This window comes from Hemicordylus capensis, chromosome 6 (genome assembly GCF_027244095.1).
Source record: "Hemicordylus capensis ecotype Gifberg chromosome 6, rHemCap1.1.pri, whole genome shotgun sequence".
Lineage (NCBI taxonomy): Eukaryota > Metazoa > Chordata > Lepidosauria > Squamata > Cordylidae > Hemicordylus > Hemicordylus capensis.
Window position 1 is genome coordinate 8336597 of NC_069662.1, and position 15860 is coordinate 8352456.

The 15860-nt window shown below is 43.3% G+C and overlaps 1 protein-coding gene across 1 annotated transcript in view; it reads right to left on the reverse strand.

Moving 5' to 3' along the window:
* The window catches only part of LOC128329421 (T cell receptor alpha chain MC.7.G5-like), a 209014-nt gene that overhangs the window by 104399 nt on the left and 88755 nt on the right, over positions 1–15860 (reverse strand). The window contains exon 4 of the mRNA XM_053260599.1: positions 9560–9615. Coding sequence (XP_053116574.1) covers positions 9560–9615 — 56 coding nt within the window. The remainder of the gene's footprint in view (positions 1–9559; positions 9616–15860) is intronic.

The following is a 15860-nucleotide window of genomic DNA, read 5'->3' on the forward strand; positions in this document are numbered from 1 at the left end:
GGATGATGGGGGTTGTAGTCCTAAAAAAACTGGGTTTCCTCATTTTGGGAACCCTTGAACTCATTGGAATGACACTGAATCATTACTCAACAACGGACAATGCTCAAAAAGAGTCCCTTTCAGAAGAAATAACCTTCAGATGGTTCTTGTCCTAAAACAGAAGTGAAGAGTGTAGTGTAATGTTTAGAGTGTGGAACTAGCACTGGGAAGGCCCAAGTTCAAATCCCCACTTTGCCATGAAACTCACTAGGTAACTCTGGGCAAATCACTTTTTCTCTCAGCCTAACCTACTTCACAGGGTTGCTGTGAGGACGACCATAACCATGTGCACTGCCCTGGGCTCCTTGGAGGCAGAATGGGATAGAAATGTATATAATTAATACAAATAAACTCTATTTGTTGCATTTTCACTAACACATCCCTCACCATCATTTTTGTAGATTGTAGCTTCTGTGCGGGCAGGGACCTATTACCTGGCAGCACTCTAAAGTGCCACATAGGCACTTTATGGGTATGGCAAAATAATAATCATACTGAAAAGGATCTTAAGGGCGCATTTCCATGGAAATTTGAGTCTGGGCACATCTTTTTCTACAAGCTACAAGGTTTATTGTTTTTTATAATTAAGCAGCAAAAAGTGCACATTCTGGGAGGCTTCGCTTCTAAACACTTACTTGGAGAAACGTTCAGTCTTGTTCCACTTCCAAATATAGGCTTGTAATTCCCTCCAGTATTATACACAGTGAAACAGACCTTTACATAAACCCATCATTGAGGATCCCTTGACAAGAGATGAGAGGAAAGAGATGAGAGGAAATTTGAGCAAGCAGGGGTCTCAAGCAACCCCGGCTTGCTCAAATTCGCTGTCACATTTTGAAGCAATATTCTTCCTATTTTCTAATACATAATGGGGAAAAACTCTAGCTCAGCAGATGCAGAAGGTCCCAGGTTCAGTCCCTGGCATCTCCAGGTAGGGCTGGGGGAAGGACTCCTGCCTGAAACCCTGGAGAGCCACTGCCAGTCAGTGTAGAAAATACTGAACTAGTTGGACTGATGGTCTGACTCAGTAGACAGCAGCTTCTTGTGTGGCCTGGGGATCCTGTGGCATGCAGGCTTTAACTTTCTGGGAAACGTTATTTCAGCTCAACTCTTTGCTTCTGTAGTTTCAAATTGTCATAAACTTAAAATGATGTTCTAAGGCTCTGGAGATTTCTCTATGGCCCTATCCACCCCCAGCACAGTACTTCCAGTGACTGTTGCTGGTGTGTGTCCTATGTTTCTTTTTAGAATGTGAGCCCTTTGGGGACAGGGAGCCATCTTATTTGTTTTATTTCTCTTTGTAAACCGCCCTGAGCCATTTTTGGAAGGGCGGTCTAGAAATCGAATTAATAATAATAATAATAATAATAATAATAATAATAATAATAAGGCCCGTTGCCTCAAAGATTCACTAAAACATAATAAACCCAGCTGAAGGTATCCCCCCACCCCCATTCCAGCTTATAACTTTATGGAGGAAAAAGAATATGCCCTTAAAGCAGGGGTGCTCAAACTTGGGTTCCGAAGTGTTGTGGGTTTGAAAATCCCCTAATTCCCAGTCAGAATGGATTTTGGATATTGTGAATGGAGATTATGGGATTTGTAGACCAACAGCATCTGGGGACCCAAGGAGGAGAACCCCTGTCTTATGCATATTGAGAGTATACCAGAACCCCCTGTGATCTTATGGAAGAGGAGGGCTGGTCTTGTGGTAGCAAGCATGACTTGTCCCCTTAGCTAAGCAGGGTCTACCCTGGTTGCATATGAATGGGAGACTTGATGTGTGAGCACTGTAAAATATTCCCCTTCAGGCATGGAGCTGCTCTGGGAAGAGCATCTAGGTTCCAAGTTCCCTCCCTGGCAGCATCTCCAAGATAGGGCTGAGAGAGATTCCTGCATGCAACTTTGGAGAAGCTGCTGCCAGTCTGTGAAAATACTGATCTAGATAGACCAGTGGTCTGACTCAGTATATGGCAGCTTCCTATGTTCCTATGTCCCTATCTGTGGGCACCTTTGTGATCTAGTTGCTTTTGACATACCTGGTTGGATTGTCAACTTGGTCCCTTGGCCAAATATCAGCTTCCCCAAAGTATTTGAACCAACACAGTGAGAAACAGCTTTACAAAAATGGCAAAAAAGTACCATCACTCTCTTCTCTCCAGTGCACATTCAGAAAACCACTAAAGCAGGGGTTCCAAACCTTGGGTCCCCAGGTGCAGTTGAACTACAGCTCCCATCTGGGGATGCAATTTTGAGAATCCCTGCCTTGCCTATTGAAAGTATACCCAGTTCCCCTATGATGTCATGGAAGATATATCGGCACTTCTGCAAACTGCATGCTCGCCCAGCCATTTCGGAAGCAGCAAAAGAAACCAAATCCACACACCGATCTTAGTGTGGCAGTAAGGTCAGTGGAAGGTAGGGCAATTTTAACATTATTCCTTGCCATGGTCCCAATGCAGATCAGCCCGCTCATATACAGCTGTTGTCTGTCATGGGTAAACAGTATCTTTGCAAACTGAAGGTCAGTTAAAGTACAGACACCAGAAGCTGACAACATATAGAAGGCTCTCCAGAGAAAAGGGAATGGCAAACAAGAGAATTAGTCAGAGGAAAATCCTGAAAAACATAGTATCTGATTACGTAGGAGAGAAAGAGCTCACAATCGATGAAAGGAAAAATTTGGTGTCCACCAAAAGGTACATCTATAAAAGGTGCACAAAGGATGTAACTCAGCCAAAGTTAAGAATTGTTAAGTTCCCCTGATTTTGCTGGCAGAAAATAACAAACAGTAAAGGTGCTTCACTCTGGCTGAACTGTGCCCACTCGCAAGCTGCCTTGCCTTTCTGTTGGAGATTGGCATCTCTTTGGGGCAGAGTCCCAACTATTCCTGTACACACAACTTCTGTGATAAAACAGTGCTATAGAAATGCTAACTAGGAATAGAAGAGCAGCTTCCCAAAACATAACAGTAGATCCTCATGTCATGTCCAAAGTGAGATGGTTGCCAAGAGGGGGGAAATAATGCGAAGGGTCAGGAAGTGACAAGAGTGAAAGGAGGCCAGGAGTTTGGGAAGAGGAGGATGTGGAACAGACAACATCCCAGATTGTGATGCTAGCCACACACAGTGGGAGAAACAAAGGACTGAAACTTACTTGGTGTGACATGCAGCCTAGTCCCTCTTCCAAAGACTGGCTTACTGTTGGCAGTGTTAGACCCACAGTGATTCATGCCCTGACAAAAACACAGGGAGGCACAAGGAAGATGCTGGCTGCTAGGTGGAATAGGCAGGGGAATGGCCATGCTTGGGAAGAGTCACGAAATTAAAACAGTAATGGTATAAATGATGGAGGTCAATCAAAAAACGTGTTCTACCCGGGTTTGGGAACTGAGTGTGTTCCCAATTTTCAGTTGTGTGGAAGCAAAGTAGGAGGAAGATGGTAACTTTTCCTCCTACCTTGCTTCCACACAATCATGTCTACCCAGGTTTTCCTCTTACCTCCTTCCATACACCAAAAATTGGGAGCACACACAGCTCCCAACCCATGCAGAAAACACTTTTTGATTGTGTGAATGACCTCATATACGGACTATACACATACACACAAATGCCCAGTCTCTTCCAAATTCAACGATGAATTCGTAGTCATTACAGCTTACAGGGATAAGCCTGATTACAGACACACACACACACACACACACACACACACACACACCCCTCTACCTCCCATAACCAAGCAAGAATTCCAGCCTCACTACATTCTTAAGAAAATAGCTTGAGAGTTGCACCTTTGGTGTGTATGTTTGTGTGCATATTTCAATGCTCTCATGTACCTCTCCTGTGACCAGATATAAGCTCTGAACTGCCATACACTAAATACTAAGATACTACTTTCTAAAAACTACAGACTTTTTCCTACTTCTTTATCACACACAAAAGGATACACTGAAAGTATCCCTTCCATCCACCCATCCATCCCATCATGCATCTCACCAAATGTAACTAGTAATGACATCTATTCCATATTCTTATCTGGCAATACAATCAGCCTTGCGCCAGAACTCAAGCGAAATGTGTTAAAATTAACCAGAGTGATACAGTCCTTTAGAATAATCAAAATGTTGCCAGTAACCTCGGGCATCCCTTTAAACATCCACTCATGCACTAACCAGTCAAGATTCAACACATCCATCCCATCAACAACCTGTCATGACCCTGGATCCAGGCACCTCCAAATGGGAGATGAAGTAGGCCATTCAGGGGATTAGAAAATGCGGGAAGACTCTATGATCCAAACCCTGGTTGACCCTGCATCAAGAGACGCAGCAATCCTGCACATCCGAAAGTGGACGGAGAGTGGGGCGGGGAGGGGGTGTGGAACCGTGGTTACATTGGACCTGCAGTTCCACATTATGTCTGAAGGGGGCCATGGAATTCAAGAAGAAGAGAATCCAGGTCTTCCCATTCATATCCTCTGCTTCCTATGTTAGAAGGAACCACAGATGTTTAAGGTAAGGTTCAACCCTCCAAATCTAAAAGTTCAATTGGCACATTTCCCCCAAAGGTCAAACTCAAAAAAGGGAAAAGCTCTATTCACACATTATGCCCAACACATGAGCAGTTGTACACTTCCTACCTTGAGCCTGCACTTGAGGGGGCTGTACTCAGATTCACTTTTAAAATGAATGGATGTACAGTCATTCATGCAATAACATGTGCACACATACAGGCATCTGTACATGGCCACAGTGTAATGTCTGAATAGGGCTAGTGTCGTCACATTCCAAGACTCACAACTAACATTATCCCAGTACCAAAAGTGATTTACCAGTATATCCCAGGGGCCACACAAATATCTACCCAATGACAAAGCTTTAGCATGCCTTTGGAGAGCTCAGAATTTATTGCACACACAGCTTCACTGCCGTGAGAGGCAGGCACACAGGAAAGATACAGAATCTCTTCCATAATGCATCTTCCTGAGGTTTTGAAAACTAAATATGATCTTGATTCTGCATACATACCTGGTAGTACAAGCAGTCTTGTGCCAGTTCCAAAGATGAGTTTGTTCTTGTAGTCATTACTCACCGTACAAAAAACCATCAACTCTAGGCACTGGCAGTGGGCAACCTTTCAAATATCTATCCATATATGCAACAAGTGCACCCTTCCTATCAACTAGCATCCCATCAACCACCCAAATTCCCACAATCCACTCTCCCTTGTCTCTTACCGGGTCTCACTTCTAGCCCAGTTCCAGTTCCAAACATCACCTTCCTGCCGACATCATTCACACATGAGAAAAGCCTTCTACAAAAACATAGCACCACCCTATAGCCTGAAAGGCTCTCAATTGCTTAGATTAATCCCCTTTCTACATGGCCAGGGATTTGATATGGCTGGGCAAAGCAAATATAACAATAGCTGACGTCCAGACTAAGTTGCACAGTAGTACTGCTCTGCAGTTATGCTAAAACACTAGTTAATTTGAATAGGACAACTCAGGAGTAATTCAGGCTGGATGTCAACCACTGATTTTTTTTTACCTTTTGTGTGTTTGTTTATGTTAATTCAATTAATGGGCTTTAATATTGCTGTAGGCTCATAAAAAGGACATTGCATTCTCCCCAAGACTGAAAGTTATGATCACAGCTACTTGTTGAATGCATAGATGAGATGAGCTTTGAACCTCTACTTCTCTGGACATGATGGGCCCCCATGGATTGAGTCCAATTGCACCTGACATACCTGGCTGGATTGTTAGCCTGGTTCCTTGGCCGAATATCACCTTCCCAGCACTGCTTGTATATACACAGTGAGGAAATGCTTTACAAAATGGCAGGAGAAAATGCTTTGAAATCTGTTGTTTGCTTCCTTCACTACGGTGCTCATTGAGCAAGGAACTAAACAGAAGAACACCATGAGAATAGATGCAACAGAGAAGCACTTGGGAGATCTGCATGCCACACACACAAAATGCGCCTACACCACACACCCACACCACACAACACCAAACACAGAACCCGCACTGACACAACACACAAGTTGGAATTCTTGAAATGAAATGCATGTTGCCTTCTTTGAAAATGGGATCCTTAAAAACTGGTGGTCAGGGGGTTCTTCTAGCACATTATCGGTGCTGTTATCAATGTTGATGAAGAGCAGACTAGCACCCTTCCAAAGCATAATTATTTGCAGGGTCCTCCAATTTTTTCATACATGGCATATATTTATTTATTTATTTATATGTCAATCATATTTTTTACCACTTGATAAAAAATACGCAAATCTCTAGTTGCGAAGGGTAAACCCGCCGATTATCTAGATCAATTTCTAGTATCTAAATTTAGGAAAGCATTGACCCTGGCCCGCCTCAATGTACTTCCTACCGCGGTTTTGGAGGGAAAATACAAGCCGGTACCTTATGCGGGCACATTTGTCCCTGTGATGCAGGTGAAATAGAGACCACTGCCCATGTAATTCTTTATTGTGAATTTTATAGGGATAGTCATTCTAAGTATATTAAAGAATTAATAAATTCTTTTATTAAAGAATTTAATAAAAATTAAATTTTATTTAATTTTAGAATTAAAATTAATTCTAAAGAATTGTCCTGGCCACCCTGATCATTTTCACTTGGAGTATCTGCTGCCCAGTTTTAAACCTGGGATGTCCGTTAATGTGGCCAAATTTTGTTTTATTGTATGTAAGCTTTGTAAAGCCTGCATTACTTAATTGAATATTTTGTAAAATGTAAAGATTAACTGGTCTATGACCGTAATCAACTTTATCTATTTATCTATCTAGTTGCGAAGGAGGGTGTGGTGATGCAAAAATATTAGGGATGGGGTGGAACAAAGTAAGGCCAGGAGCTTGGGAGGAGGATGCAGAGCGGAACCCCAAACTGTTATGCCCCATACAGGGAAATAAATGAAGGATGAAACCTACCTGGGGCAACATGCAGCCTAGTGCCACTGCCAAAGGAAAATTTGCCAATGCTCCCCCCGGCACCACAGTGTTTCCTCCCCTAATAAAAACCTATGAGGACTCAAGTTGGAGGATGTTGAGTGAAGAATGGAACAAAGAGACTGTGAGAGATGCCAGACCACTTGCAGAAAGCGTGGGGACATTTGTCCTCCCCAAAACTCCCATTGGCTCCCTTTGGAAAAATCGATTGGCTGACATCCCAACTAACACTGTGCTTGCACAAGAATGTTGTGCTTGTGGTAGGCTGTTATCCTTGCTAGTTGTGCTAAGTCGGGAGCTTGCATTCCAGATTAGTGTTGCACTTGTGCAACCCAGTTTGAACTACTACTACTACTACTACTACTACTACGACGACGACGACGACGACGAATATTTATATACTGCTTTTCAACCAAAGTTCTCAAAGCAGTTTACATAGATATAAATGAAAAAGATGGTACCCTGTCCCCAAAGGGCTCACAATCTAAAAAGAAACATAAAGGTAGACACCGGCACAAGTGCAAACTAGTGCAAACACTAGTGCAAACATTAAGACACTAGTGCAAACAAGGTGCACAACCTGGGGCATGCCTCATATATTTTGCAGGGAACATTTGTGCGACAATGCAAGCGCAGAATGTCAAACATCCCTGTGATTTTGCACAGTGACATGATCGTCTTACACGAGAGGAGAGCTGGTCTTGTGGTAGCAAGCATGACGTCCCCTTAGCTAGGCAGGGTCCATCCTGGTTGCATTTGAATGGGAGACTACATGTGAGCACTGTAAGATATTCCCCTCAGGGGATGGAGCTGCTCTGGGAAGAGCAGAAGGTTCTAAGTTCCCTCTCTGGCTTCTCCAAGATGGGGCTGAAAGAGAGACTCTTGTCTGCAACCTTGGAGACGCTGCTGCCAGTCTGTGAAGACAATACTGAGCTAGATGGACCAAGGGTCTGACTCAGTATACGGCAGCTTCCTATGTTCCTATTTGTGCAACTTTGTTCATTGCGCAAGTCCAGTGTTAGTCAGGATGTTGGCCAATGTCACCGAAAGCTTTTTTAGGGTTAGTGTAAAGTTTCATTCATTCCAGGCAACTGTTCTATCTATCCATCCATCCATCCATCCATTAATTAAAAAATTATCTTGCCTTTGCCATTCTCTTTTTAGAGACTTCTATTATCCTCAGCATTTTCCAAACTAGTTCTTTGGGTGCCAGCATACATTTCAGTCACAATTAGGTTACTGTAGAATATAGAAGCTGAAACATTTAACAGAAGTTTTAAATGTCCTTCATTCACGCATGTGTGATGCCCACACAGACACACAGACTTACTGGGATTAACTTCCAGTCTTGTACCACGTCCAAATGTAACTTTGTAGTTATTTTGAGCATTACACAGTAAAACAGACCTTTGCATAAACTGGCACTTGAAACACTCTGGATTCGGAAAATGAATTTGACAGGTGTGAGGGAATTCTCTAACATCTTTTCAAATCAAGTCAGTCAATTTCTCCAGATTATTTTTTTTTCAAACAGTCTTCTCATTTATGAATGCTGTTTAGCTTCAAGTTTTGTGACATTTTGAATTTGTCAAAATGTTTCTGCTTCACGTTTCCCCCCTGCTACAACTGACAACTTCCTGCCATGATTTCTTAGGTATTCCAAAAACTTAAATCACACAAGAACCTCCTGCTCCACTGTGGAACTCTAATTTCTTCGTGGTCTTTAAGACCAACTAGAAATCTACTGTATTTACCTGAATCCAAGACTAGGTTTTCCCAAGTTCTTTTATATTAGAAATTAAGATATTGTCTTAAATCCAGAGTCCTTTTCCTTTTGAGCAAATGTAGGAATAACCTCTATTTAAGCTCTACTTTTTAAGGTGGACATCTTAAATTCAGAGTTCTCTTCAATTTGGGTGAATACTGTATCACCTGGATAGTAGTAACAATCACCATGATCATTGTCAGCATTCAAATACTATTAGCAATGGGTTGTAACCAAAGAAAGATACTCACAACTAAGTCCCATTGAAATGAATGAGAGTTAATTAAGCCACAACCATCAGTGGCTGACATTCTAACACTGTCCTTAATGTTGCACAAGTGCAAAAAGGTCACATGGATTTTTAGATGTGTGCTCCCGTAATCTTGTGCTCCTCTGCAAAAGTTCCCTGCAAAACGTATGAAACATGCCACCGGTTCTGCAACCTGTTGTGCAAGTGCAAAATTCCAAGCTTAGCACAACTGGTGCAACACCCTTGTGCAAATGTTCCCTGTTCCCTGCAGGAAATATGGACTGAGGAAGAGGTTTCCCAATAAGAAGAAATGGAAGCCATAAGCTCCATACACTGTTGCGCAACCCCAAGGGAATTTGCTTGAGCGCAACACTAGTCCAGAATGCCAACTCCTAACAGCAGAGTTAACCAGTGCAACATCCTCGCACTAGTTCAACATGTTGCACAAGCAGATCATTAGTCTAGATGTCAAACAACACACCTCTCAATTCCCTTCTTGTGAAATGTCATGATCTGACATCTCCTCTGTGTACTTACTTGGCAATACAAGCAACCTTGTGCCAGATCCAAAGGTGAATTTGTTGTTGCTATTACTCACAGTCATATAAACCTTTACCAAAAAAACCCATCAGCATCAGGCATTGGCAGTACCATAAGGCACCCAGGCAAAGATCCTTGAGAGAGTAAGCCATTATTCACTTAATTCTAAGAACATCTGACCCAGCAACAACCATCTTCTGCCCACAATGTTCTGAAAATGCACAATCAATACTCTCCTGCTCACCAGGTTTCACCTCCAGCCTCGTTCCCGTTCCAAAAGTCACCTTCCAGTTTCCGTCTTTCACACAGTGGAAAACTCTTCTACAAAAACAGCTCAGGCCTACAGCATGGGGGTGCTCTTCTTCATCCCTTACACTGCCAGTATTTTATGCAGCTCACAAGTGCATGCACAACTACTGCTTGCTTTTCTGCATTAAGGAAAGTTAGCAATCACAAGAAAGAATAGAGAAACGAAAGTGCTCTAACCGAAGTACAGATGTTTCTATACGAATACGACAAATATTTATATACCGTTTTTCAACAAGAGTTTCCAGAGTGGTTTACATAGATAAATAAAATGGCTCCCTGTCTCCAAAGGGATCTCGATCTAAAAAAAGAAACACAAGACAGACACTAGCAACAGCCACTGGAGGGTTGCTGTGCTGGGGATGGATAGGGCCAGTTGCTCTCCCCCTGCTAAATAAAGAGAAGCACCACTTCTTAAAGGTGCCTCTTTGCTCAGTTAGCAGGGGCCGCATCCAGCAGGCAGCATCCCACCTAAGTAGTCATGACTAAGAACCATTCCAATCCATGATGAGATGAGTTGTTGGTAATTGATTGTCCCCGAAGCAGCCCAAGGTATTACAGTACCAAATGCTGTTTTGCCCCACAACCTTGCTGGGCCTCTCAGCCCCCTTTCAAAACTGACCCTTGAAAATTTTGAAAGTGGCATGGAAGGGAGGAGGGAAGGTTGCCAGCCATCTCCTCTTCTCTCCTCATGCTTCTTGCAAGCTTTACAAAGGGTGGGAGGAGAGGCTCACCTTATGAAGCTTGCGAGGGTCACATCATTCCCAAGGAACTGCTCCAATGGCAGCTGTGGAGGGCATTTTGTGGCCCTGCTGGGGTCCCAATAATCTGCTACGTGAGGGAACTGAGGGAACACCTCATGAAAGGACTGCCCCATCCCTTATTCCTGACTAACCTAGTCTGGATACTGCTCAGTGTTTCCAAGTTATCTTTTAATACTTCAGATGATAAGACTAACAATATTCCCAAGCAATGTTCCCTCTAACAGGCATTCCCAGATATTGTTGACTACAACTCCCATAATCCCCAAGCAAAGGCTATTGCAGCTGGGGATGCTGGGAGTTGCAGTCGACAGCATCTGGGAATCCCTCCAGAGAGCTGTCTGTTCCCTCAGACATACCGTGTATGACTCTCAGTTTTGTCCCATGTCCAAAGAGAACTTTGTCGCCGGATCCAGTGTTAGCACAGTGAAACCTATCTTTACATAAACCGACACTTCAAATGTGATTGAGAAACCAGTGATTCCTGGTTTCAGGCAGGAAAGTGGGGAAGAGATTTTGGTTCCTAATCTAGAAAATCAAAAGCTTCCCACAAATCAACATGGAGGGCAAATCTAATGGGAAGTTCTCTTGAAAAAGCCACATGGATTGAACTATGGTGGCCTTCTGCAGCTCTGGCTTCTTTCAAGAAGACGTGAGGAGTAGAAATTCCCAACACATTGTGCCCAGTGGTTCAGAGCTCTCCCTCTCCCAGCCTGCCACCTTTAACCAACACACAGAACATGCTGCATGAGGTCAGCTGACCATCCTTGGTGCCGACCACCCCACCGTACATCCAACTGGTATCTCAACTTCCCAAATAATCTCACCAAATCACTCCTAAAAGATGGTGCCAGACTAACTAGTTGACAATACAAGCTTCTCAGCCTCCTCATTTGAACATTCCCAAGAGGGGTGGGAAGGCAGTGGAGGCAAGAAGAAAGTGAGGAGGGAGTGATTGGTGAAGTTCCCAACATATTGTGCCCAGTGGATCACAGTTTGCCCTCTCCTACTCTTCGACCTTTAACAACACCCAGAACATGCTGCATGAGATCATCCCACCAGCCTTGCTTCAAGTGGCCTCTTATCTCCCCAAAGAACCTGGACTCCTGAAAGATGGTACCAGCCCAAAAAGACCATCCAAGCCACTCAGTCTCTTCCTTTAGCCCTTTCCAAGAAGGGCAAGAATGCAATGTGGACTGGGGAGAGAGTAGAAAGGGAAGAAGAAAGTGACAAGGGAGTGACAGAAGCACTGGTGGGGGGGGGGAGCAGAAGGATCCACTACAAGATCATGTCTGAGAACTTTTGCTTTTCCAAAATGCCACAGCATGCCCCCAACCCCCAGAAAATCAAGCCACCAACACAAACATTCTTGCTATCAAGTGCAGCGGTAAGACTAAATTTAGGGTTTAACATATTCCAGATAATGGCTTTTGTTACGAGCAACTTACTTGGATGAACTGTCAGCCTTGTCCCACGTCCCAAAGTAACCTTGTTGGTGTTCCCACACAGTGATACAGACCCTTGCATAAACTGTCACCTGGGACATTACTGATGTGGATGGGGGGGGGGGTGTTTTTAAGCAAGGGTCTAACTTTGCCATCAATCTTTTCTTAATATGACTTTTGACAAGATTCCCAGTCATGGATGCTGTAGCATTTTGAGGTTGTCCATAATGGGATTTGGGGCATATGGTCTTTGAACAGAAGACACACACCCTACATTGCTGTCTCTAGCTTTTGTGGAGCCCATGGTGGAAATCATTTATGGAGCCCCCATGATGAATCTCAATTGTTCTAGCCCTGCTAGAAGTGTCTCTATTAGTACATAGGTGTGGGTGACCTCTAGCCCCACTTCATACAGCCCTGCCCCCATGGCATATTACAAAGGGCTTCTGAAAGCCCCATCAAATTTCAAAGTGTCTTGATACATGTCAGCACAAGGACCGTTGTTTAAGAAACCCAAAGTCCAAATCCCCCATTGGGTGCACAGAACAGGTTCTGGGGTTCCTTGGATCCCACAAGCCTGGTTTTAGTTACTCTTTATTCAACTAATGAATAGCACTTACATTTATATACCGCTCTATAGCCAGAGCTCTCTAAGCGGTTTACAATGATTTAGCATATTGCCCCCAACATTCTGGGTACTCATTTTACCGACCTCGGAAGGATGGAAGGCTGAGTCAACCTTGAGCCCCTGGTCAGGATCGAACTTGTAACCTTCTAGTTACAGGGCGGCAGTTTTACCACTGCGCCACCAGGGGCTCTTTTTGAACTGTTAATGAACTGTTTATTCACTGTGCATTGCTGAGACAGTGTAGGATGGAATTTTGTATAATGAAATGAGAATTCATACAAAGACCCGTTCCTTGATCTAGGCAACTCCTTGAGTCAGTAGATGAGGTGAGATTTGAACTCCCAGTTCTCTAGAACCCATACTGGATACAACTGGCCACCATGTTTAGACACTGATTGATTTTAGCATTACCTGGTTGGATGGTTAACTTGGCCCCTTTGCCAAATACCAGCTTCCCATAAGCATTTGTATTTACACTGTGAGAAAATGCTTTACAAAAAATTGCAGGAGGAAAACTTTTGATAGCTGCTGATCATTCCAGTCTCTTCAGTGGGGTACATTTTTAAAAAAAAAATCAACAAATCCAGGAGTTCTCAAACTTGGGTCTCCAGATGTTGTTGGACTACAGCCCCAGCAGCCATGGGGGAAATGTAGTTCAACATCTGGGAACCCAAGTTGGAGAATCTGAAGAGCATTAGATTATTACTCAACGTCCAACATTGCTTGAAAGGAAAGATTGTGCCTTCGAGTTGGTGTTGACTCCTAGAGATCTTCTCGGTAGAATACAGGAGTGGTTTGCCAGTGCCTCTTCCTGCTCAGTATGAGATGATGCCTTTCAGCACCTCCCTATATCATTGCTGCCGCCCAATATAGGTGACTACAAATGTATTTACTATGCACAGTCTGGGAAGCACACCAGCAGGGAATTGAACTAACAGCCTCTTGCTCCCTAGGCAAACTGCTTCCCCACTGTGCCACTACAACGGATTGTTTGAAAGGAGCCAAATTCAAGAGACAAACTTCCGATTGTCCTTGTTCTGAAGACTAAGGCAATGTTTTCCTCACTATCAGCATTTAGATTGTATCTTCTGTGTGGGCAGGGACCTGTTGTCTATTAACAGAACCCTGTAGATTGATGGGGCTGTAGAAATACTGATTATACCAACACTAAATGGCATCATATGGCCATGTTTCCAGGGGGACTTCAAACTTGGCACGACTTTTTCTCCACACCAAAATGTCTATTGTTCTTGATAACTAAAGGGACAGAAAGTGTGCGTGCTGCAGGACTCCTCTTTTCAACACTTACTTGGATAAACCTGCAGTCTTGTTCCACTCCCCAGGGTAAATCTGTTATTCCCTCCAGTATTTCACAGTGAAACAGACCTTTACATAAATTCATCACCGAGTCTCCCTTGACTAGAGCTGACATGGAAGCAAGTCCTTGCAAATTTCAAATTTATCTTCTTCAAGCTTTATAATACACGAGGAAGGTGCATAGCTCAGGGCATCACTCAGTTATTATCAATATAATAAGTGCATAGAAGAGAAAGCTGATAATACATGAGAGTAAAAATCAAAATGGTGTGTCAATTTTAAAACACATGCGTCTTTAAAACACATGCAAGAAATGTAAAGCAGCCAAATTAAGAAATGTTAAGTCCCCTTGATTTTGATTCTGATGGCAGAAAATTCCAGGCATAGTCTGCGCTCTTCTGCTGAAATCCATGACATTTAAATGTCCTTTACCAGGGCTGATTTGTGCCTAGTATCAAGCTGTATTGTCCAGAGGGGCAGATTCCACTGGAAGAATTTGAGGAGTTAATCCTCTCTAATTTTGCTGAATCCCCCCACAAAACATTTCCCCCCCAAGAAAACTGTCTTTCCTCTCCCCCAAAATAATTTAAGTGAGGAGTTTCTCCTCAAGCTTTCCCCCATCTGCACCACTATTTTTGTCTTTTGTCTGTTGGCAGAGACCATCCTATTCCTCTGTTCTGTATGGGCCACACAGTCCTGTAGAACTTCAGGGTTCTGTGCACTATCAGTGCTACATAAACCCTAACTAGGAATGGAATAGCAGCTTCTCAGAACATACAGTACATACAGTAGGAAGCTGCCATATACTGGGTCAGACCATTGGTCTATCTAGCTCAGTATTGTCTACACAGACAGTAAATCTCTTCTGGAAAAGTTTGTATGGTTATGTGCAAAAAGACAAGAGTATCTCTTCTAAACAGCAATGGGAGAAATTGTGGAAATGGACGTCGGATGAACCCCCTCCTACGCAGCCGTTGTACTCTGCTGCTGAATCAGTTGGATTAAAAGCCCTCTTTTCTAGCTGCAGCTTCACATAGGATCATGAAGACAGCCTCAGACCATGTTTTCCACTAACAGAACTCACAGCTCCCAAACCAAGGTAGGATGTTCTTCCTACCTTATTGTGCTCATGGGAACAGTCCTATTCTGTAGGTTCACAGAGAGAACTTAGCATTTGCTCCAAGATGCAAAGTCATTATTGCAGCTAACCAGTGAATCTAGAGGTTAGACTTCAACCTCCATCTCTCCTCAGTCCCAGACTAGACATGATGGGCCACTGTGAGTTGACTTTAACTGCACCTGACATACCTGGTTGGACTGTTAATTTGGTTCCTTGGCCAATCATGAACTTTCCACCACTGCCTGTATTCACACAGTGAGGGAATGCTTTACAAAAATGGCAGGTGGAACTGCTTTGATATCTGCTAAGATACACATTGGTAAAGCAAGCAACATAACTCCTGCTAACTTGGCAGAGAGGCACCTTTTAATGTGGTGATTCTCTTTATTTAGCAGGAGGGGGAGTAACTGGCCCTATCCACCCCCAGCACAGGACCTCCACTGACTGTTGCTGGTGTCTGTCTTATGTTTCTTTTTAGATTGTGAGCCCTTTGGGGACAGGCATCCATTTTTATTTATTTGTTTGTTATTTCTCTGTGTAAACTGCCCTGAGCCATTTTTGGAAGGGTGGTATAGAAATTGAATTAATTAATTAATTAAACAGGAAAGCAGGTGGGGAAAAATAAATATATATGAGAAACAGCTGGGACACACACACACACGGCATATCAAACACCACATCACACATGAGCAACACGCCCACAGCAAACACACATGCCAGC